The sequence below is a fragment of the Lynx canadensis genome, chromosome E2, assembly GCF_007474595.2.
Source record: "Lynx canadensis isolate LIC74 chromosome E2, mLynCan4.pri.v2, whole genome shotgun sequence".
NCBI lineage: Eukaryota > Metazoa > Chordata > Mammalia > Carnivora > Felidae > Lynx > Lynx canadensis.
In genome coordinates, this window is record NC_044317.1 from 43,020,483 (window position 1) to 43,042,848 (window position 22,366).

The window sequence follows — 22,366 nt, forward strand, 5'->3', positions numbered from 1 at the left end:
CTCATTGGTCAGGCATTAATTAAATTGTTAAATAAAACAAACACATGATGTTTAATAGTGAAATTTCTAATATTTTTTTCCCTTAGGAGAAGAAACCAATGCATCAGATCAACAAAATGAACCCCAGTTAGGTCTGAAAGACCAGCAGGTTCTAGATGTAAAGAGCTATGCACGTCTGTTTTCAAAGAGCATTGAGACTTTGAGAGTTAATTTAGCAGAAAAGGGGGATGGAGCTGAGCTCATATGGGACAAGGTTAGTTTTGAAAATACGTGGCAATTCTGTATCACGTGCTTATTTTAGTTCTTGAACTGTAACCAGAAACTAGTAAATTTTTGGATATCATTTATCCCACCAAAATTTGAGAACATAATACTGATATTGATTGGATGTTTTCATCTCTAATTACTACACTGAACTATGAATTTTCTGTACGTGAATTCAAGTAATATCATAAAACTTGATTCTGATAATGGGTTTGTGGTTTATAATTATGTTGACTGGAGAAATAATGTGAATTGACTGGAGTAAAATGTTTCACCGGCTTAAAAAAATTTTTTTTGTAAATGCAGATATGTTAATAGAAGTCATAAAATTCTTTTGGAGACAATAGCTCATGGGCCTAATTTAACCTTGAAAGTAATAAAATAGCCTTTCTGTTGAAATAGTTAAAGGTCTGAGACCTCTAAATACAGATTCTTACAAGTTAAAATAATATTTAATAGCAGTTTGTGGTTAGATGTCATATTTTGAAATTTGATGAATTTATTTTAATTATTAATCAGTGTTTTCTATGTCTACCAGTGATTTATCTGTGATAATGGTAATACGTTTCTATGATGGTAGAGATTTGCCCTGAGTTGTAAAGTAAGGGGAAAAGTTTGGTCAGTTTTACTAAGCTGATAATTCTGTGCAAAGTTTGAAACTTTGGTTGAATTAGACATGTAAACTGAAGCTAGTAAGTTTATGTTTTTGGGATTCTTGAAAACATTCTTTTGGGTTTATGTTATATAAAGATTAACTATTAAATATATATTTGCATTATTACTGTTAGAGTGATTTGGGTAGTTTTCATCTGTACACAGGGCTAGATAATGAAACCATGAAACTGGTAGTTGTTACCCTCTGATTAAAATCTACATCTAATGGGTATGATGAACCAATTGCCTAGGGAAGTAGCTGTACACTGTGTTGGGTACTGTTAAATATTCACACTTAATCCTCATCACAACCTTCTGAAATATTTCTATAATATTCCCTAATAGTTAAGGAATTTCATTTGCCTGAGGTTAGCCAGCCAGCCAGTGAGTATGTAGAGAACTCCCATCCTCTCAGTGCTTTGTCTCAGTGCTTTCTCTTCTCCACTTTAGTGCTTTTGAATTATAGGCTAGGATAGTATGTTCTCAGTGAAGCAGAAAACTTTGCTGAAATCTTAAGAGACCAAGATACAATCTCAGAAAGAAGATAAACTGTCAAAGGGAAACTTTTGTTGTATTGCCATATGTGAAAAGAAACAGCAAATACAGGAGACTGGTATTTTATGAAGGGAATTTGGAGAGGGAAAACCAAAAGGTGTAGTCCAGATGTTTGAGTTTTTAGTGAAATTGTTTCCTATAAAAAACCTTTATCTCTTTGCCTGGAGTCTGTATTGTCAGACAACTTCCATTACTGACTGATGCACCTGGGAAAGTGTTGCCATCGTCAGTGAGTGGAATTGGTGTTCTGCTCTATACACTTAGTCTCCACTTCACTCGTTTAAGTGGGACTGAGTTCCTAGAGGCCTGGTGGGTCTTGGCATTCTTTTCTTTTCTTTTCTTTTCTTTTCTTTTCTTTTCTTTTCTTTTCTTTTCTTTTCTTTTCTTTTCTTTTCTTTCTCATTTATTTTTTTTTGATAGAGAGAGAGTATGGGTGGAGGAGGGGCAGAGAGACAGGGAGACTCAGAATCCAAAGCAGGCTCCAGGCTCTGAGCTGTCAGCACAGAGCCCCATGCAGGGCTTGAACTCACGAACTGTGAGGTAATGACCTGAGCTGAAGTTGGACGCTTAACCAACTGAGCCACCCAGGCGCCCTTTGGCATTCTTTTCTTTTTAAATGTTTATTTTATTGAGAGAGAAAGAGAGCCAGTGAGCAGTCGTAGGGACAGAGAATCCCAAGCAGGCTCTGCACTAATTGTGAGCCTACTATTGATGATCCCGTGAACTGGGAGATCATGACCTGAGCCAAAATCAAGACTTGGACTTTTAGCCCACCGAGCTACCCAGGCTTCCCTTGGCAGTCTTGTCAGGCTACATCCCTGGATCCAAGGAGTTGATAATGAGACCCTGCCCCCAATTCATCCATTCTCCATGCTACTATAAGGCTTTATGGAACTGGCCTCTCCTGCAAGGCCATCTCTTGTTCTAGTTGACGATGGTTGTTACACACATGTGAGAGTACTATTTTGAAGGTGATACTAACTAAATTAGTAAATCTGTGGGAAGGCTTGTTAAATTGTTTCAATTATTGGCAGGATGATCCATCTGCAATGGATTTTGTCACCTCTGCTGCAAACCTCAGGATGCATATTTTCAGTATGAATATGAAGAGCAGATTTGATATAAAATGTAAGTTGTTTTGTAGTTCAATTGTATCACTTAAAATTCTAAGTTATTCCTTTCTAACAGTTAAACATATCATCTTGTTTTCAGCAATGGCAGGGAACATTATTCCTGCTATCGCTACTACTAATGCAGTGAGCTGGGGTTAATAGTGGTTGGCAAGGACGTTGTGAAGATTTTATCAGCGAAACAATAGACCCAGTGTAGAAAAGGGAGGGAGGCGGGGGGGGGAAGGAAGGGAAGGGGAAGGAAGAGGAAGGAGGAAGGAAGGAAGGGAAGGACGAAAGGAAAGGAAAGGAAGGAAGAAGGAAAGGAAAGGAAAGGAAAGGAAAGGACAGCACGTCAAAGGAAACAGGCAATGCCGTCCTTCATATTCCCTGCCTCCTCTTTATTCTCTTTCTTTGTTTCTTTCACAAGTAATCTCTACATCCAATGTGGGGCTTGACCTCCCAACTCCAAGATCCAAAGTCTCATGCTCTACCAACTTAGCCAGCCAGGCACCCCTGTCCACCCTCTTTTTTTTTTTTTTTTTTTTAATATTTATTTATTTTTGAAACAGAGACAGCATGAACAGGGGAGGAGCAGAGAGAGAGGGGGACACACAGAATCTGAAGCAGGCTCCAGGCTCTGAGCTGTCAGCACAGAGCCCGACACGGGGCTCGAACTCACGGACCATGAGATCGTGACCTGAGCCGAAGTCGGCCGCTTAACTGACTGAGCCACCCAGGCGCCCCAAGTCCACCCTCTTTTTAATAGTAGTCTATATTTTAGGGGAAAAAAAGTAACTCTAAAAAGCACATTAAACAGAGCACCTAAAAAATTACAACAATAAAATTGATTAAAGCAGTGGAAAAAACATTGTTCCAGTAGTAACCTTATGAGCTCATTTTTAAGCTTCCTGGAAGTTACAGTAAAAAGGAAAATATAGTTGCTTCTCTTATTTTATAAGCTAGTTTACTTCTAACAGTTTCCAGAGTTTTACTGAATTCTTAGACTCATTGTATGGTTCCTTATAAAGTTTTTTCCATTTTAAGAGTTCTGAATGGTTTTTCAATTTTGTTTTGTCATTTTCTAGTTCTCTCCTTCATTCATGTTTTTGTTTTCTTCATGTTTTTCAATCTCCTTTTCTGTTTTAAACCTATTTTATGTTCTTTGATAATGTCTAAAGTTTTTATGGATGTATGTACTATCCTTTCTGCTAGATATCATAGTATTTTTTTGGCCTGTGTGGTATATGATTTGTGGGGTTTTTTTGGTTTTTTTTAATCAACTTAGTGTTAGTTAAAACTGTCTGACAATTCTTAAGGACTTATTGAAGGTGTACTTCAAAGAAGATTTGTGTTTGTTTATATCTGGGTGCCTGGCATCCTACCAATCCAGTACTACTTTAAAATTTTTGGCTTTAGTTTTTCAGCTCCTCTAATCCAAGTTGCAAGTCTGCATGAGCCCTGTCCTACTGTAATGAAACATGAAGGAAGATATTTCCCTGCTCCCCTAAGCACAGAGGTCACAACCATCTGTCTTGCTGTTTTTGGGGGAAGGATATTTTCCTCCTCTTCTTCACTTGCCTCCTCTTCCAGGTCCTTGCTTTATGGGAGTTTCTGTTAGAGAGTTCTACATGCATGAGGGATGGACTAGATTTATCTTTTAATTTTTTCTTTTTTTTAAAGTTTATTTATTTTTGCAGAGAGAGACACAAAGCATGAGTGGGGGAGGGGCAGAGAGAGAGGGAGACACAGAATCTGAAACAGGCTCTAGGCTCTGAGCTGTCAGCACAGAACCCGACGCGGGGCTCAAACTCAAGGACAGCAAGATCATGACCTGAGCCGAAGTCGGACACTCAACCGACTGAGCTACCCAGGCGCTCCCAGATTTATCGTTTAAAACCAAAGCCACTTGGACATTCTCTTTGGATTCCTGCTTTCACTTTGAGTTTGCCTGAAGATGATTTGCATTCTTAACAGCTTAGCAATTTAAAAAACTTCCTGAAAATACTTCTAGCCAATATTTTTGCTCATTTATGTTCTCCTTTTTACTATAATGTTGACATGAAAAGACCAATTTATTTTTAGGAATTTTGAAATACATATATGCATATATATGTCTTAATGTTTATTTTGGGAGAGAGAGAGTGCAAGCAGGGGACGGGCAGAGAGAGAGGGAAAGAGAGAATCTCAAGCAGACTCCGTGCTGTTCGTGCGGAGCCAGACGTGGGGCTCGAACTCACAGACTGCGAGATCATGAACTTAGCCGAAATCAAGTTGGATGTCCCAGTTTTTAGGAATTTCTAAAAAACTACCTACTCTGCAGTGGTACTCATACTTTTCAGTGCTATTATTTATTCTTAAAATATTTTTTAGTGTTTCCATGTAGTTTCGGGGTGAATGGGTGTAGAATCATTGCCAGTCTGCTACCTTGATTTGGTTTAATTCTTTTTCTTAACTGTCAAAATTTTAATTTCTAAGAACTAGATTTTTTTTTTTTTTTTACATTTTATTTATTTTTGAGAGACCAAGCACAAGTGGGGGAGGGGCAGAGAGAGAGAGGGAGACACAGAGTCTGAAGCAGGCTCCAGGCTTCCAGCTGTCAGCACAGAGTCTGACACAGGGCTCAAACCCACAAACTGTGAGATCATGACCTGAGCCAGAGTCAGATGCATAACCGACTGAGCCACCCAGGCGCCCCTAAGAACTTCATTTTTGATTTCTACCTTCTAGCAGCCTGAGTTTTTCCTGTGGCTACAGTATGCATCCCTTTGAGCTCACAAACAATATTAATTGTTGAATTTATTTAAAATATCTACTCGTGGGGCGCCTGGGTGGCGCAGTCAGTTAAGCGTCCGACTTCAGCCAGGTCACAATCTCGCGGTCCGTGAGTTCGAGCCCCGCTTCAGGCTCTGGGCTGATGGCTCAGAGCCTGGAGCCTCTTTCCGATTCTGTGTCTCCCTCTCTCTCTGCCCCTCCCCCGTTCATGCTCTGTCTCTCTCTGTCCCAAAAATAAATAAACGTTGAAAAAAAAAATTTTAAAAAAAATAAAATAAAATATCTACTCGTTCCTATAACATCCTTCTCATTTCTTTTTACTCAGCTTTTTCACTCTTGGGTTAATGATGTTTATGTCTGGATTTTTTGGTTCACATTTATAAGTGAATTTTAAGATGAGTTAATAGTGTTAGCCTGGGCATCAACAGGGTTAGCAGTTGCTCCGTTACTGTCGATTTCCCTTCATACAGTTATCTTCCTAGTGAAGCTTAGATCAAACAAATCTGTTTTCCCCATTGAACCCTGCCTCTGACCTTGCCAATACGATGACTAACTTCTAGCAATTCTGTTGCTACAGGAGCCCTCCTCCCAGCACTTGATTGCCTCTCACAGGATTTGGTTTTTCTTCTTTTTTTTTAAAAGTAATCTCTACACCCATCATGGGGCTTGGACTCACAACCCCAAGATCAAGAGTCACATGCTTTTTTTTTTTTTTTTTTTTTTTAATTTTTTTTTTTAACATTTATTATTGAGAAATGAGAGCAGGAGCATGGGAGGGGCAGAGAGAGGGGGAGACACAGAATCCGAAGCAGGCTCCAGGCTCTGAGCGGTCAGCACAGCCCAACATGGGGCTCGAACTCAAACCATGAGATCATGACCTGAGCCAAAGTTGGACACTTAACTGACTGAGCCATCCAGGCACCCCATGAGTCGCATATTCTTCCAACTGAGCCAGCTGGGCACCCCAGGATTTACTTTAAGCTTGGGGAATCTGAGGTTCCACTTTAAAATTCATCTTAGCAGGTGGCCACACTTAACATGGTCATCACAAAGTGAGAAATTTGTGTATTTACTTCTAGTGTTCTTTTGACCTTCGTTTGTATTGATCTTGCTAGTGTTTGCTGAATTTTGTAGTAAAGTAATAATGATGTTAAGTTTGGGACCTTTTTTTGTTTTTTTAAGATAGAGAAAGAGAGCGTGCTTGTGTGCATGAGCAGGGGAAGGGGAGAGAGCATCTCAAGTAGGCTCTACACTGTCAGCACAGAGCCCAAGCAGAACTGGATTCCAGGAACCAGGAGATCATGAGCTGAGGTCAAGAGTCAGATGTTTAACCAATTGAGACACCTAGGCATCCCTTAGTTGGGACCTTTTTAAATTTCAGTGCAAGTTTTTTATCCATTGCAATTTTTAAATTTTTCATTGGCTTTTATTTTTTGTTTGTATGCTTGGGAAATCGTAAATAGGTGCTAATATTGCCTGAAGTACATCACTTTTTCTCTTCTTTATATAAACGTTAATGTTGTAGTCGTCAAAGACAGCTTGAAAAGAAAAACAGCACATTGGTTCCATGCATCTGTGAAAGTGTTACCATTATTCGGAGAAATTAGCATATTGGTATTTATTATTGGGAGGTTGGCCTAAAATTGATAAGAATAACCACTAGGAAGATACCCCAAAATTGATTTTTTTTTAACGTTTATTTATTTTTTTTTCTTTTTTCTTTTTTTTTTTAAATTTTTTTTTTCAACATTTTTATTTATTTTTGGGACAGAGAGAGACAGAGCATGAACGGGGGAGGGGCAGAGAGACAGGGAGACACAGAATCGGAAACAGGCTCCAGGCTCCGAGCCATCCGCCCAGAGCCTGATGCGGGGCTCGAACTCCCGGACCGCGAGATCGTGACCTGGCTGAAGTCGGACGCTTAACCGACTGCGCCACCCAGGCGCCCCAACGTTTATTTATTTTTGAGACAGAGAGAGGCAGACCATGAACGGGGGAGGGTCAGAGAGAGGGAGACACAGAATCCGAAATAGGCTCCAGGCTCTGAGCTGTCAGCACAGAGCCTGACGTGGGGCTCGAACTCACGGACCGCGAGATCATGACCTGAGCTGAAGTTGGCCGCTTAACCGACTGAGCCACCCAGGCGCCCCTCAAAATTGATTTAATGATATCAGAGATGAATACAGCTAGGCCCTTAATTTGCTAAGTTAGTTTGCAGAATAGTTTATAGAGTCTTCAAGATTTCTTTTCAGTAAACACAGCCTTTCACATGGTCACTAACTGTTAAAGAAAGTTGAAAGAAAATCAGGCTCTTTAAAAGGTCATGATTTTCCTTATGTTTTCTGCCATCTAGAAGGGAAGATTTAAGTCATTTTTAAAGTTTATTTGAGAGAGCATGCGGAGCAGGTGGGGGGGGAGGGAGAGAGAGAAAGAGGGAGAATGAGAATGAATGAATCAGTCCCAAGCAGACTCTCCTGTCAGTGCAGAGCCCAATGCGGAGCTCGAACTCAGAAACCATGAGATCGTGACCTGAGCCGAGATCAAGAGTCAGATGCTTAAGGGAGCCACCCAAGCGCCCCTATTTAAGTCATTTTTTATTGACCGTGCAGTAAAGAAGACCGTAGGCTTCAAATTATATGGTATATAAAAGCATAAGATTTCTGGTTTCTGCCTGTATTTTTTTCTCCAAAGATTTTTTTGAACAAACAACCAAACCCAAGAAAGAAGCTTCTTGTGCCTTGTGCACTGGATCCTCCTAACCCTAACTGTTATGTATGTGCCAGCAAGCCAGAGGTGACTGTTCGGCTGAATGTACACAAAGTGACTGTTCTCACATTACAGGATAAGGTAAGTGTACAGGCTGGTAATCTTCCACAAGGTTCGTTTTCCTTTCCTAAAAAAAAAAAGACAACGTAGGCTCCCTTTTGTGGTATAGTTTAACATGATAACAAACTAAACCACATAATTATTCTGAAAGGCTCTGACTGCTAAAGTGCATTGCTCTGATATTCTAGGTTGCTTTACTGTCTGGGTTCCTACTACGTTTTTGGTCTGTGGTTCCAGAATATGTGCCTCACATCCCAGAAAGGAATAGATGAATTTGGATGGAATTGCACCACAGGTTGTACAGAGGTGACACAGTTTCTTGGCAAGCAAGAGACACTGTTACCAGATAGTGCGTAAATTGTGTTTTCTGACAGACGGTATCCTTAAATGGTCTAGTGAGGGTCCTGATTTTGGTGTGTTAAGTTGGCGTCTTAGGAAATGCAGCATTTGTGCATCTGGATATACCAGTGGCGCTGTGGAGTGAGGGAAATGGAAGTTTAGTGTGTGGTCTGGTCCTTAGGTTCTTCCTAAATTGGTTAGGTTAGTTTCTCTGTGTTTGGGAAGATTTCCAAAATGGCCTGAATGGATGCTACTTCCTACTTTGGGGATCACTTCAGATTGCTTTCTGATAACGTTCATCATCATGTTTCATATTTACCCAACATAGGGGGCATAGACCTTTGCGGCCCAGGCTGCTTGAGAGGGAATAGCCTTTCTCCCAGAATTGATTATATAGGGCAGATTGATTTGAGCTTACGCTTTGATGGAGAAGCAGCAGGATTTGGTATACTGGCCAGCAGAGGCTGATTGCCCCACCCGGTTCCTTAGGAAATAATTGTAGTTGGTATGCATTCATTCTTGAGCTTAAAGGCAAGTCCACTATTTTTAGGGTAATACGACCTTTAGAGAATTCCCTGTTATTTTTTAAAAATGTTTATTTATTTCTTTTGAGAGAGCATGAGCGAGTTGGGGAGGGAGAGAGAGAATTCCAAGCAGACTCCACACTGTCAGTGAACAGTGAGATCATGACCTGAGCTGAAATCAGGAGTTGGACATTAACTGAGCCACCCAGGCGCCCTTCCCCTGTCATTTCTAAAAGCAGCTAGTATTTCACGGATTGTTACCACTCTTTATCCATCTTGAAATTTATTATTTTTTTTTAAATTTTTTTTAGTGTTTATTTATTTTTGAGAGAGACAGAGCATGAGTGGCGGAGGGGCAGAGAGAGAGGGAGACACAGAATCCAAAGCAGGCTCCAGACTCTGAGCTGTCAGCACAGAGCCCCACGCAGGGCTTGAACCCACAAACTGCGAGGTCATGACCTGAGCTGAAGTTGGACGCTTAACCGACTGAGCCACCCAGGTGCCCCTATCCATCTTGAAATTTAAAGAGAGATGGCACTTGGGAAGAGGAAGACTAATCCAAGAATCCGTCTTATAAATTTTCCATCTATAGAACATCTTCCACTACGGGATTGGCTTAGAGACTAAGATGAAATGTGTTAAATGTCTAGCTCAGTATCTAATCTGTAGGGAATACCAAGAGCCAATCAGGAGTTTGCAATCTCCCATTTGGAGGAAGTTTTATCTGAATGTTCTCAGTGGTCAAACATGGGAGTACAAGGTGGACAGCATGGGCATGGAGTAATTGGGTGAATTTCCAGTGCTTTCTGCATGTCCTGGGTGTCCTAAAGAACAACTTGCCCCCTTTCCATTTCCAATGGAATGGGAAAGTATGGGGGGAAAATGTCTGTTTTTTCTTTTTCTTTTTTTATGGTCTTTACATATATTAATATGTTAAATTTTTTTGTCTTCTAGATTGTGAAAGAAAAATTTGCTATGGTAGCACCAGATGTCCAAATTGAAGATGGGAAAGGAACAATCCTAATATCTTCAGAAGAGGGAGAGACAGAAGGTATTATACGTTGCATTTATTCACTCTCCTCATTTGGGTAGAAACTGTATACATGAAGAAGTAACATGAGTCTGTCCATTGTGCATATTGCTTGGTACAACAGCTGAAAGAGGCATTGTTTGGTCACGAAAGTGCACTCCCTAGGTGGCACTGTCTTGCTGGGATCACCACAGTTCCAGGTGTGGGGACTTCCATATTGTCAGGGTGTCTCAGGGACTGTTTCTCAAGAACCCAGTGCACAGTTATGTTTACAGTGACCATAATGCTCTAGTCCACTAACAAGGACTATCCTTGCCTGGATCCTTGAAGCTAAATTAGTAATGGGAACATTGCTCTGGCCGTTAGGGTAATTTAAGGCTATTAAAGGGTTTTGTTTGTTTTGAGAGAGAGTGCGCATGGGGATGGGATGGGAGGTACATAGGGAGAGGGCAAGAGAGAATCTTGAGCAGGCTCCACACACAGCTCAGAGCCCACACAGGGCTCGCTCACAACCGTGAGATCGTGACCTGAGTGGAAATCAGGAGTCAGACACTTAACTGACGGAGCCACCTAGGCACCCCAAGGCTATTAGGTGTTTTGTCAAAGAGCAGAGAAGCCTTGATAGCCTGCCATAGAGCAGAAAGTAGTACTGAAAATCATTGCCCACCTTTGGCTTTCCAGGCTTTCTAGGCTTTCCTTTTCAAAAGTTCAGGCAGGTTGTCATCCCTTTTGTTAATGCATTTGTTGTATAAAGTACAATGCATTTGGTTCTGTTTAAGCTTTCTTAGAATTGGTTATGGTTGTGCTCCCTTCAGGCTGTGCTAGTCAATCTTCGTGTACTTAGATGTTCCCACCTCTTCAATCACTTTGGCAGCTCATCTCTTTGCACTGCCATTTTAGTTGATTTCTCCACATCCCCAATTTTGTCATGGTACCATTACTTTGGGCACTGTTTTCCCAAAATAAGATGTATTTATTCACACATTTGTTCATTGGTCATTTATTCAGGACACTTTGTCAGATCCTGATAGGGTTATTCAAATGTCAAGCCTTTAAATTAAAACTTAGTGTCAGGATTCCTCTTGGCTGTAGTTTCTAGTCAAGAAATTGCTTGAGATATTAGGTCATGAGTAATTCAAGACCCTGTTTTGGCTAGGTAGTAGTCTATTTTAAGAATCCAGTTGAATGTTTAAGCCCCATTTTAGCTAGCTGTCTTCATATGCACATAGAAAGTTTGTCCATGACGATACACTCTCCCTTGGTTCTGGCCAGCTCTTTCAAATGCTTGGGCTTTAAAAATGGAAACTGGTCAAGAATCTCAGTGGCTTAAAACTGGTCCTTCTCAGTAGCATACATGTGCTACTGAGTACTAAGGGTGGGATTTATTCAAATACATTTAGGGCCCTGTGTTATAGGTATAGTCCTGTGTTTATAATTCGAGAATGAATAAGGCAGTGGTCCCTGTCTTGAGGTACTTTAAAGCCTGGAAGGAGAGGAAAGATGGTCAACAAGTGGATTTACTACAATCTAAGAAATAACTGTAGGAAGAGAGTATACAAGGTCGGAAGCCTTGTGAAGGGGAAGGGTCACAGGAGAAAGGACTCCTGGGCCAGTTCTTAAAGAAGTAAAGGCCCCCTGGCAGAGAAGGGAATGTCTACATTTGGGCAGAATCAGCAGCTGCTATAAAACGCATGAGCGTGTGAAACAACGTAAAAGGCTTTCAGAACGTCCAGTTATTTGTTTCACTGGAAAGTAGGGTGCTGTGGGGTTGGTGGTGGTGGCACAGCTGGAGGGCTTCGTGTGGCATACATGTGACATGTATTTGTAGTCCTCCCCCAGTGACCTCCTCCCACCAGGATTTATAAGCAGGGAATGTATTAATGTATTTACCTTATAGCATAGTCTGCAGAGGAGGAGTTAAGCATGTGAAAGAAGAAGCAGGGGGCCAGTTAGGGAGAAAAAACTGAAGGTAGTGAGGGTTGTTTACTGAGGCATAAGCAGATGACAGAGTTGAGATTTGCAGTCAGAGTTTATGGGTCGGCCAGGTGAAGAAAAGTGTCATTGTTGGGCTTGTACAGGACTGTCGCCAGGACTCTGGCTTTGGAGATGATGTTAATTGACCAGGATAGATGCATAGTAGACTATTTTTCTTTCTAACATGTTGGATCTGAAGAGTTTGTAGTTAAGTAGGGAATATGTAAAAGGGCTTGAGGATGGAAGTCTGGGTAGGAGCTACCATTCTCTAAAGGCATTCCAGATAGATTAAAAAGTTAAAGTAAGAAATCTGTAGGGGCGCCCTGCTGGCTCAGTCAGTGTTGCATATCTCGATCTTGGGGTCATGAGTTGGAGCCCCACGTTGGATATAGAATTTACTTTAAAAAAAAAAAAACCTAAAAGAATTAGAAACTGTCAGTAGTGGGGCGCCTGGGTGGCTCACTCGGTTGGGCACATGACTCTTGATTTCAGCTCAGGTCATGATCCCAGGGTTGTGGGATCAAGCTTTGCCTTGGGCTCTACACTGTGCATGAAGCCTGCTTAAGATTCTCTCCCTCTCCGTCTCTCTGTCTCTCAGGTGTCCAACTTTGGCTCAGGTCATGATCCTGTTTGCGAGTTGGAGCCCCACATTGGGTTCACTGCTGTCAGCACACAACCCACTTGGGATCCTCTATCCCCCTTCCTCTGTGCCCCTCCCCTGCTTGAGCTCTCTCTCTCTTTCTCTCAAAAATAAAAACATTAAAAAAAAAAAAAATTCTCTCTCCCCCCCTCCCCCCTCTCTCTCTCCGCTCTTCTCTCCTCTCCTTCTCTCCCCCACTTACTCTCCAAAAAAAGAAACCATCATTAGTTTCTGGGTTTCAAGGAGGGGATCCTTTCTAAGCATTTTCCTTACAAGCAACTAAATAATAACCAACAAAGAAAAAGATTATTAGATTACATAGAAAATTACATACATTTAACGATAACTAGAATTTAAAATACAGTTTACTTAGCATGTGCCAGGCACTGTATAGGTCAACAGGTTCTATATAGCGTGTCCCTCATGGAGCAAATGTTCAATAAAGTGCACTGTGTTGTGAGGAGAGGGTATAAATTGGGAGCAAAGTGAGGAAGCAGTTTTGTAAATGATACTTGAGTGCTTGTATAGGTTAAGAGAGAGGAGCATCTGAACATTCAGGGGAGAAAGGATAATTAAGGCAGAAAGACCCAACAGTAGGTAGGAGGAGGTGGTGACCTAAAAAGTTGGGTTGGAGGAATTGTTCTTCATAGGAGTATTTTAATCCATGTATCAGGTTTATTGAGTGTTAGGGGGTGCTGTGCTAGGTACTTTGCTGCATGAAGCAGAAATGACATGTGGAAACTAAAACTATAGAGTGATTATTTTTGGGAGTCCCCACTGACTTGTCATTGAGAAATGTTGAAAATTTGTGTTGAAAAACGGAAAAATCCATTCAAATCAACAGTTTTCTCGTGTTTCTGTAAAATTTGCTGAAAAGTGAAGTTGTTGTAGATAATCTCTTTGTAAGTAGAATATATGTTGAACAACTCTAAAAGTCGTCTTTGACTCCTTCAGGATTCCAGATTAATTTGGTTTGAATGGGAGAGTGTCAGAATTTCTCACCGTTTGGGTTTTTTTGCAACAGTTTTAATAGTTGAGCTTTCATTCAGGGCTGAATTTCTAAGTGTCTAATATTGTAGTGGACTAGTTTGCTAGGGCCACCATTCCAAAATATGCAGACAGTGACTTAAGTGACAGAAATTTATTTTCGCATAATTCTGGAGGCTCCAGGTCGAAAGATCAAATTATCCACAGGTTTGCTTTCTCTTGAGGTCTCTCTCCTTGATTTCTGAGAAAAATGTTGGATTATGCCCAGCCTGACAGCCTCATTATATATCTCAATCACCTTTTTAAAAAAAACCACTCTCTCACATTCTGAGGTGCCTAGGGGTGGGGCTTCAACATACGAATTTGAGGGGATGACAGTTGAGCTTATAGAGGGGGGATTAACCTTTTTAAAGTTAATGTGACTGCTCTGTGGAAATATAACTAGTATCTAAATTTCTTTCCAATTTCTTAGCTAACAATCATAAAAAGCTGTCAGAATTTGGAATTAGAAATGGGAGCCGGCTTCAAGCAGACGATTTCCTTCAGGACTATACTTTATTGATCAACATCCTTCATAGGTGGGAACTATTAATATTTTAAGTGTAAGAAATTACTTGAATATTTAAAGAGTGAAGAAAAAGATGTTTTCTTACCCTTAAGCCCTGCTGTTCACTTGAAACCACATGGTATATTTGCTTGAGTTGGCTACTCAGTTCCTTTGAGGCTTGACCTACAGAGGAATTTGGGGAATTCTGAAATAAAAGGAATAGGTAAAAAATGTTTAAGGGTAACTATCATCAGTGGTGTCTGATCAGAAAGACCTAGAAAAGGTAGAAATCCAAGCATTTGAATAGTTATAATCAGAGATGAGTTCATTTTGATAGTTGAACTAAAATAAAAATTTCAACCATTTTAAAGATTCATTAGAAGAAAGGAAGAAATATTTCCCTCATAAAACACAAATTTAACTTGTGATCTTAATAATGAGATAATGAAAAGAATTCTAGATGTTTGAATCACTTTTTTTTTTTTAATGTTCTGCCCATTTTATAAAAAACTTCAAAGTGCTTGCATTACAGAGTATTTGCATGTATATAACACAGTTAAAATACAGATAGTCTTCCATTTTGGTATGTTTACCTGTCAAATAAAGTGCACTTTTGTGCATGCCCATTGACACATCTAAACTGCACACCAACTTAGGACTTTGGGCATTATCTTACAAACATGGAGGGTTGCTGTCTGCATCTGATTGTTTTGCCAGTATTGCCATCTCTTTACAAACATACAATTGTGTAGTTGTTTGGAGAATATCACATTTTATATACTTGGTTTATAAAAAGCATAAAATGACAGGGAAGACTGAATGTGAGTTATTAGTAAGTGAGTTATTAGTTTCACAAAGTTAGACAATTGAGTCAAAGAGAATTTTTGCTAGGGTGTGATCCCTAGTCTCAATTAGACACCGTTGGATGTCCGTGGTGTGCTCGTGTTCAAGTTCACAAGAAAAAACAATGAAAGTAGATCTACAGTAAAATGGAAATATCAGATGGTGTCTAAAGAGGAGGCATAATTAGGGTTTTTTTTTTTTTATCATATTTTTTAGCTCCTTGGGAACAGAACCCTCCCCCCTTATAACATAACATGTAAGTCTTTTGTTTGACTTTCATGCATTAAACTTTCATACATGTTTTTGCAAATGTGTTACAAAATCAGGGTACTGCCAGTAAAGATGGTGGGGAGACCCAGAGTCCATGTAACCCTGTTCCTTAAACGCCAAATTACTTTGGTCAAGATCAGGGTTGAGTGTATAGACTCTTCACCTGGTAGCTAAAGAAATAATGCCTTAAGAGCAACATTGGGCCACAAAGTTTTAGACTCCGTTTTCTGCTCTAGAAGTGGAAGTTATGTAACATTTTTAAAAAACCTTTTCCCTGATTTGAAGGGGCAATGGTATTGAACACTTGAAGTAGAGTTTTGAATTAACAACAGAAATGTGTTGTGTGCAGTGTTATTTTTAATTTTAGCTCTTTGAAAATCAGCATCTGTATATTTGGTGTGTACATAGTAAATGCACTTAGAGCTTTGAGGAACAGTGTCTCTCTGGTGTGCCTTTGTCATGGGGTCCAGTTTTATAGTGTCTGATTATTTTACAGTGAGGACCTAGGGAAGGATGTTGAATTTGAAGTTGTTGGTGATGCCCCAGAAAAAGTGGGGCCCAAACAGGCTGAAGATGCTGCCAAAAGCATAACCAATGGCAGTGACGATGGAGCTCAGCCTTCCACGTCCACTGGTGAGTCATGGCCCTAGCCAGCCAGCATTTTGTTAATTAACCCACCAAGCAAGACATTATATAGAAACAAACTATGAGTATTTTACGAATTTTACCGTAAAATAGAAATCTGTAGGATTGTTAAAGGTGTAGATTGGTTTGGCATTGGTTGTTTTAATTCTTACGGAAAATAGGAACTATTATTTTTTGTTAGTGGGCTTTTAAAACTAGAAGTGTCGGTGAGTTTACTAGTGTGTGAAGACAGTTCATTCTTGGTAGTAGTTTTGGATTTTGTATGCTTGTTTCCCCCTCAATAGGGGAAGCAAATCAATGCATCTCTGTTGAGTGAACAGATGCTCGGTAAGTATAGAATTTTAGAATTTCACAGTTTCCTGAGAACCGGTATGACTTTGGTAAAGTACATCAGGGACTCTGTTACCCTGAGTTTTCAGTGCTAGTGCTTGGTGATTTACTGTGCTCGGATTTGGATGTTTACTACCTGCTCCCATCACGCAACCCTCCTCTCTTCATTTTTCAGTCAGGAAACTAAACTTAACTTTTTTTTAACCCCAAGTTTTTAGTGTTCTTTGGAATATGGTTGTTCTTGGTTCTCCTGTCCTCTCAGAATTTTAAAGATGAACTTTGAGACTAACTAGAGCATGGCCCACCTGTGAGCCATGGGTTCATGACCTTTTTTCCCCTCCAGAAATGGAAAAGTCTATCATTCTCCTATGAGGAAGGGACTATGGTCATTTTTAAAAAATCATAATTTGAAATATGCATTGATTGATCCATTACCATGGGGTTTGGGAGGCTTTAGCCATGAGTAAGATAGGCAGGTACTCTGCCTTTGGTTTGGCAGGCGTGGGATGGGGGGTGGTACACAAAACCAACTGTAGTGTAAGGTTAAGAGCATGCACTATAGAGCCCACTGTGTGGGTTTGAATCCTGGCCTCGACTTCTGCTGTTGTGTGGCCTTGGGCAAGTCAGTCTCTGTACTTCAGTTTCCTTTTCTAGAAAACGGATAATATTATTGTCTTCTTTATAGGGTTGTTGTGATGATTAAATGAGTTGTTATATGCAAAGTGCTCAGAACAGTTCCTGGCACCTTGTAAGTGCTATGTATATGTTGTTGTTGTTGTTGTTGTTTTATTATTATTATTACCACCGCTACCAGTATTAGGATATGCACCCTCCCCTTTTTTGTTGGAGAAATAGAAACGAGGAGCTATAATAATTTGGTTACATAATGCTTGTTACAGTTTTTTTGTTTAGATTAGAAAACAAAAATAGGTGCTCGTTACAGAAGACATTAAAACAGTACAGAAATGTATAATGTATAAAGTGAAGTTTCCCTAAGGGTAGTTATTCTTAAGTTTGATGTATATTGGAAATGCTAACTTTTCACTTTCATAAAATATTAGTGAATCACTAGTAACGCCCACACTTTTAACCATTTTTTCCTTTTTTTTTTGAAATAAGCACAAGAGCAAGATGATGTGCTCATAGTTGATTCAGATGAAGAAGGTCCTTCAAATAATGCTGACATCAGTGAAGAAGAGAGAAGTCGCAAGAGGAAATTAGATGAGAAAGAGAATATCAGTGCAAAGAGGTCACGCACAGAACAGACAGAAGAGCTCGACGATGTCATAGCATTAGATTGAACAGAAATGCCTCTAAACAGAACCCTCTTAACTGCAGTAGGTCATCTGGGCAGAACCAGGTTATTTGTTATGTCCTTTGTTCCAAAGGGAAAAAATTGACACCGTTGACCTGAAGATGATTCTGCTCCCTTTGAAAGCATTCATTTTGCTAGAACAATTAGAAACATTGCAGTATGCTGTATTGAAAGTAGGATTATAGTTTTAAAGCCCTTTGAACAAAGTGTGTGCATAACCAGTCATGAGATAAAACACCACAATGCATGTTGCCTTTTTAATGTAAATACCCTTAGGTATCATTTAACAGTTTTAAAATATTGTGGTTTAGTAAAGTTGATACCTGGTTATAAATATTATGCCTTTATTTTTGGTTAGAAGAAGAATTATTTTTAGCCTAGATCTAACCATTTTCATACTCTTAACTGACTGAAACAGATTCAAAGAAGTATCACGTGCTATGCATTGAAACTTGTTTTTAAATGTTAACTGGCACTATGTATATTAATGTAAAACAATGTTAATTTACTCAAGTTTTCAGCTTGTACTGCCTGGTATGTCTGTGTAAGAAGCCAATTTTTGTGTATTGTTACAGTTTCAGGTTATTTATATTTGGTGTTTTGTAGAACTCAAATACGACTACACTGTACTTATGGACCAAATAAATGGCATCTGCATACTTGTTATATGAGCCTGCAGAGTTCACGTTTCTGCTGCCTTATTGGGTTTATATACTACTGCAGGCATGCAAAATTTTTCCTTCTAAAAAACTAACTCATAATGGATGTGAAGGTTAAAAATCACCTCCACGGTTTGCCATAGATGAGTACTTTCTAAAATAAAACTTTTAATGGCAATGTTGCTTTTTAAGTTTGGATTGTAAACAACTGGGCTTTTGTTGAGAATTCATTTAAGTGGTCTTTGCCTAGCCCCAGTAACATAGAACCTTGGCTTTGAGATTCCAGAGCAGGGGAGAGTCTTCTCCATTCTGCAGTCTTCCCTGGGCTGCCCCTCCAACCCCCAATTCATCAAAGTCCCTTCTTGAGTGTACCATTTAGAGCCCAACTCCAGCATACAGATGTGGCCAGACCAGCACTAGATGGATCAGCACCTATGTCTCTGCCCAGGACCTTAGAGTACCCTGGCCCTTAGGGTTCTTCTCTCTTCACACAGATGTGCCTTGAATTTTCAGATAATAGGAACCCCCGAAGCTGTTTTCCCCCATTCTGTACCTTGGCCGTTGGTGGTTTTGACCACAGTCAATTCAGATTTCAAGTTGATAGCTCATTGTTTTGTTCCCCTTTGTGTAATTCTTATTCTGCCATCTAGCTTATTAATTCTTACTCCTTGTTTTATATCATTTGTAAATTCAGAATGTAATCAAAGCCTTCAGAAAATCATGTTGAACAAGACTCAGCCCTCAGGAGCATGCTGCTTGATGCCCACAAGATGGACTGACTTCCAGCCTTCAGTACAGCAGTGAGCAAGCTGAATCCCCACCTACAACTATAGGAGTCTGTGAGGTTCACTTTACCTTTAGATTTTTAGAAGATGTTCCATTTTCCTCCAGGAAAAAGAAAATCTCAAAATGACAAAACTGTGTAACAGACAATAATGAAATATTCTGGAATACCACCTCTCAGAAATGTTTCAGTTAACTGGTTGGTCACTGGTGATCATGGTCAGTTTGGAAATTCCATTCCTAAAACCTCACAGTGCCCCTTTAGACTCAACTGTCCGTGTGTTTTCGGCATTTTGTATATGTATGTTCTTTTCCATTTTAATGTACATGGCAATGAGTACCAGTTTGATCTGTAGAGATACGCTTGTGTTTTGGGAGACCAGTGCATTTTGTCTCTACAACTCTGTTACTACCTTTTCCAGCAGGGTCTGTCCCTTTTCTACCTGTTTCAATAAAATCAGGGTCAGCAAGGCAGGTCCAACACAGAGGTATTGCCCAAGTAGACTAAGCAGATCCAAGCTGCCTCCACATACCTGGAGCATGGAGACACTCTAGATTTGGCCTTGTGTTCATGGTTTTCCCATGTGAGTTTGTCTTCTCAGTTGGGGAGCCAGACGCAGAGCTCGTCAAGGGTCTTTCCCCAGCAGCTCTATCCTGAAATAGTCTGACAAACCATCTTCCAGCCTTAATGGGAACGGTCTGGTGACTCAAGTTTACCTATGTAGCCTGTTGTCTCAAAGATGAATCTGCATACTTGGCATGTATGAGAGGATTCAGTGTTTTAATATAGAATAGCCTGACCCCTTCATGAAATAACCAATCAGGCGGACATCAATGGATGCCAAAACCTTTTGCAAAAGGCTGTTGAACAGAATCTTTACACAGTGCTCAAATGTTGCTATAAAGATAATTTGCAAAACGAAAAAATCAACCTTTGATAACGGACTGATCTGTCACCGCTATAAACCTGTCTTCAAACCTAGCATCAATAATGGGACAACTTGATGTGTGCTTCGTAATGAGATGATATGAAGACTACAACAGAACGTAGGCAAAAAAAATCCTTGTTAACCTGAACTTAATCCATCATCTAGACCTGACTTCCAGCTGACAGGAAATAGAGGGGGTAGAGGAACAAACCAAACAACATTAGGAGACAACTACAGAATGTGGGACATTCTGGAACTCAAGTGCAAAATAAATGACTTTAACAATTCTTGTGACAATTGGAAATGGAATAAAGTGATAATGGAATTATTTTCTTAGGCATAATAATGTACTTATGGAGGCTACTGTCCTTATTCTTGGAATATTAGGAATGAAATGAAGCTTCATAACAACTTTTAAATGGCTCAGCAAAATGTATAATAAAGATAAAATTAACATTTATTGAATCTAGGTGGAGCCTGTATACATTGTTCATTGTACTATCCAACTTTTCTCTGAAAACTTTCGTAATAAAGGTGGATATATATATATATATATATATATATATATATATATATATAGTCTGTATTTTCCTTTTGAGCCTATGTGACTTTCAAGTTTTGTAATGAATATATTCTATGATTTAAATCAAAAAGGCAATAAAGTTATTAAAAATCTAAGTTGGCATGAGAAAGTGTTGCAGTGATTCCTGGGTCCAACATTTATGAAGTCCTCTGTGTCCTTGTTGCTAGGCTGTGACTTAGGAAGAATTCTCTTTCATTTGAGGCTCCATAGAATCAAGATAGCCAAGTTGCTCCCAGTAGATTAGTGGTTCGCTTAGAAGTTGTAGAAAACATTTGGTTCATAATAGGTGTTCCTGTTCCTGAAAATTGCCCATCGGTAGCAGGCGTCTGAAGGCATCTGGAGAGGACCTGCTCTGTGGCCAAGGAACATGGGCAAATTTAAGCTTCCTACTAGCCTTTTGTAATCTATAGAAAATCGAAACTTAAAAAGTCAAAAGCAGGGAAGAAAGGATGATGGCAGATATTTCTAGTCATTGTGTCTTGGGGAGGTGGTAAAGGCCTCCCAGCATCTCCATTTTGACCATTTCCAGGAGGATATATTTAGAGAAGTATTTTTATAGACGCTTTCATACTGGGAATACATTATTTGCATTCTGCACACAGAGGGAAGTTTTTTTTTTGTCCCCTGCAACTAATTTAAAATAAATTCCAGCCAAGAGTTTTGAGAAATTTTTGAACTGCTCTCACTAAAAAAAATCAAGTTGAACTACAGGATTATGATGATGCTGTGCAGTTTGATTATATTCTGAAGATACTATGTTATTCTGATAAAATAACATTTTGGGGAGTTTTGCTAATTGTCTCTGACTCAGCTTTAAACATTTTTAATCTTGCAACAAGTGATGACTTACATAGGCAAAGGCTCAGAAAAATTTTACTAGAATGTACAAATGCTCCAGGGTCCTCAGGCTTTTACTTTAGAAATCCACCAACGGGATTGCCTGGCTGGCTCAGTCAGTAGAGTATGCTACTCAATCTCAGGGTGGTGAGTTCAAGCCCAATATTGGGTGTAGAGCTTATTTTAAAAAACCGGGGTGCCTGGGTGGCTCAGTCAGTTGAGCATCTGACTGTTGATTTTGGCTCAGATCATGATCTCGTGGTTTGTGAGTTCAAGGCCAAAGTGGGGCTCCTCGCGAGCCTGCTTGGGATGCTCGCTTTCTTCCTTTCTGCCCCTGCTTGCCTGCGCACGTGGTCAGAAAAAAAAAAAAAAGATCCACCAACAATTCACTTTCTCAGGTCAATCTCAGAAAAATGTAGGCATTGTGTACAGTGTCATTCATTCTATAAACATGTATTGCATCCCTACTCTGTGCCGTGCCACACTGAGAAAACCTTGACAGCCTGTGTAGAAACCTTTGAAAGCAGTAAGACACTAAGGACTATTCACAGAAACTCAACTTCTTAGAGAAACTCAAGGTAGCAATAGGTGATAGGATGGGGATCTGAGGACCCACATCTTCTGTGTTGTCCAGGTTCCCAATTGGTCCCAGCATCTGCTTCCAGCAGCACTGAGTCATGAACACCAACCTCAAGCTCAAAAATGTGATACCAAAAGCTGTTGGAATCAACATTCCCAAATGTTCCCCACCCCCTGCCCCATGGAACTGCAGACCTGCTGGGTGTTTGTTTGCCACACACAAAGTTTGTGTATAAATGCCCTTTCCTGGGTGCAGGATAAGGTTTCAGGACAAGAAAGGGAAGGTCCTTCCAAGGAAGGACCAACTGCTCCCTGATGAAGGAAGGAAGGAAGGGGAAATTATCACATCCTAACCCTAATTCTTAGATT

At 40.0% G+C, this 22,366-nt stretch overlaps 1 protein-coding gene across 1 annotated transcript in view; it reads left to right on the forward strand.

Annotated features, from left to right (window-relative positions):
- The window catches only part of UBA2 (ubiquitin like modifier activating enzyme 2), a 42,291-nt gene extending 21,615 nt beyond the window's left edge, over positions 1 to 20,676 (forward strand). Inside the window, exons 10-17 of the mRNA XM_032591274.1 lie at positions 87 to 253; positions 2,508 to 2,601; positions 2,686 to 2,729; positions 8,049 to 8,204; positions 10,001 to 10,097; positions 14,150 to 14,255; positions 15,834 to 15,970; positions 17,432 to 20,676. Of these exons, the coding sequence (XP_032447165.1) occupies positions 87 to 253; positions 2,508 to 2,601; positions 2,686 to 2,729; positions 8,049 to 8,204; positions 10,001 to 10,097; positions 14,150 to 14,255; positions 15,834 to 15,970; positions 17,432 to 17,613 (983 nt within the window). The 3' untranslated portion in view covers positions 17,614 to 20,676. The remainder of the gene's footprint in view (positions 1 to 86; positions 254 to 2,507; positions 2,602 to 2,685; positions 2,730 to 8,048; positions 8,205 to 10,000; positions 10,098 to 14,149; positions 14,256 to 15,833; positions 15,971 to 17,431) is intronic.
- The last annotated feature ends 1,690 nt before the right edge of the window (positions 20,677 to 22,366 follow it).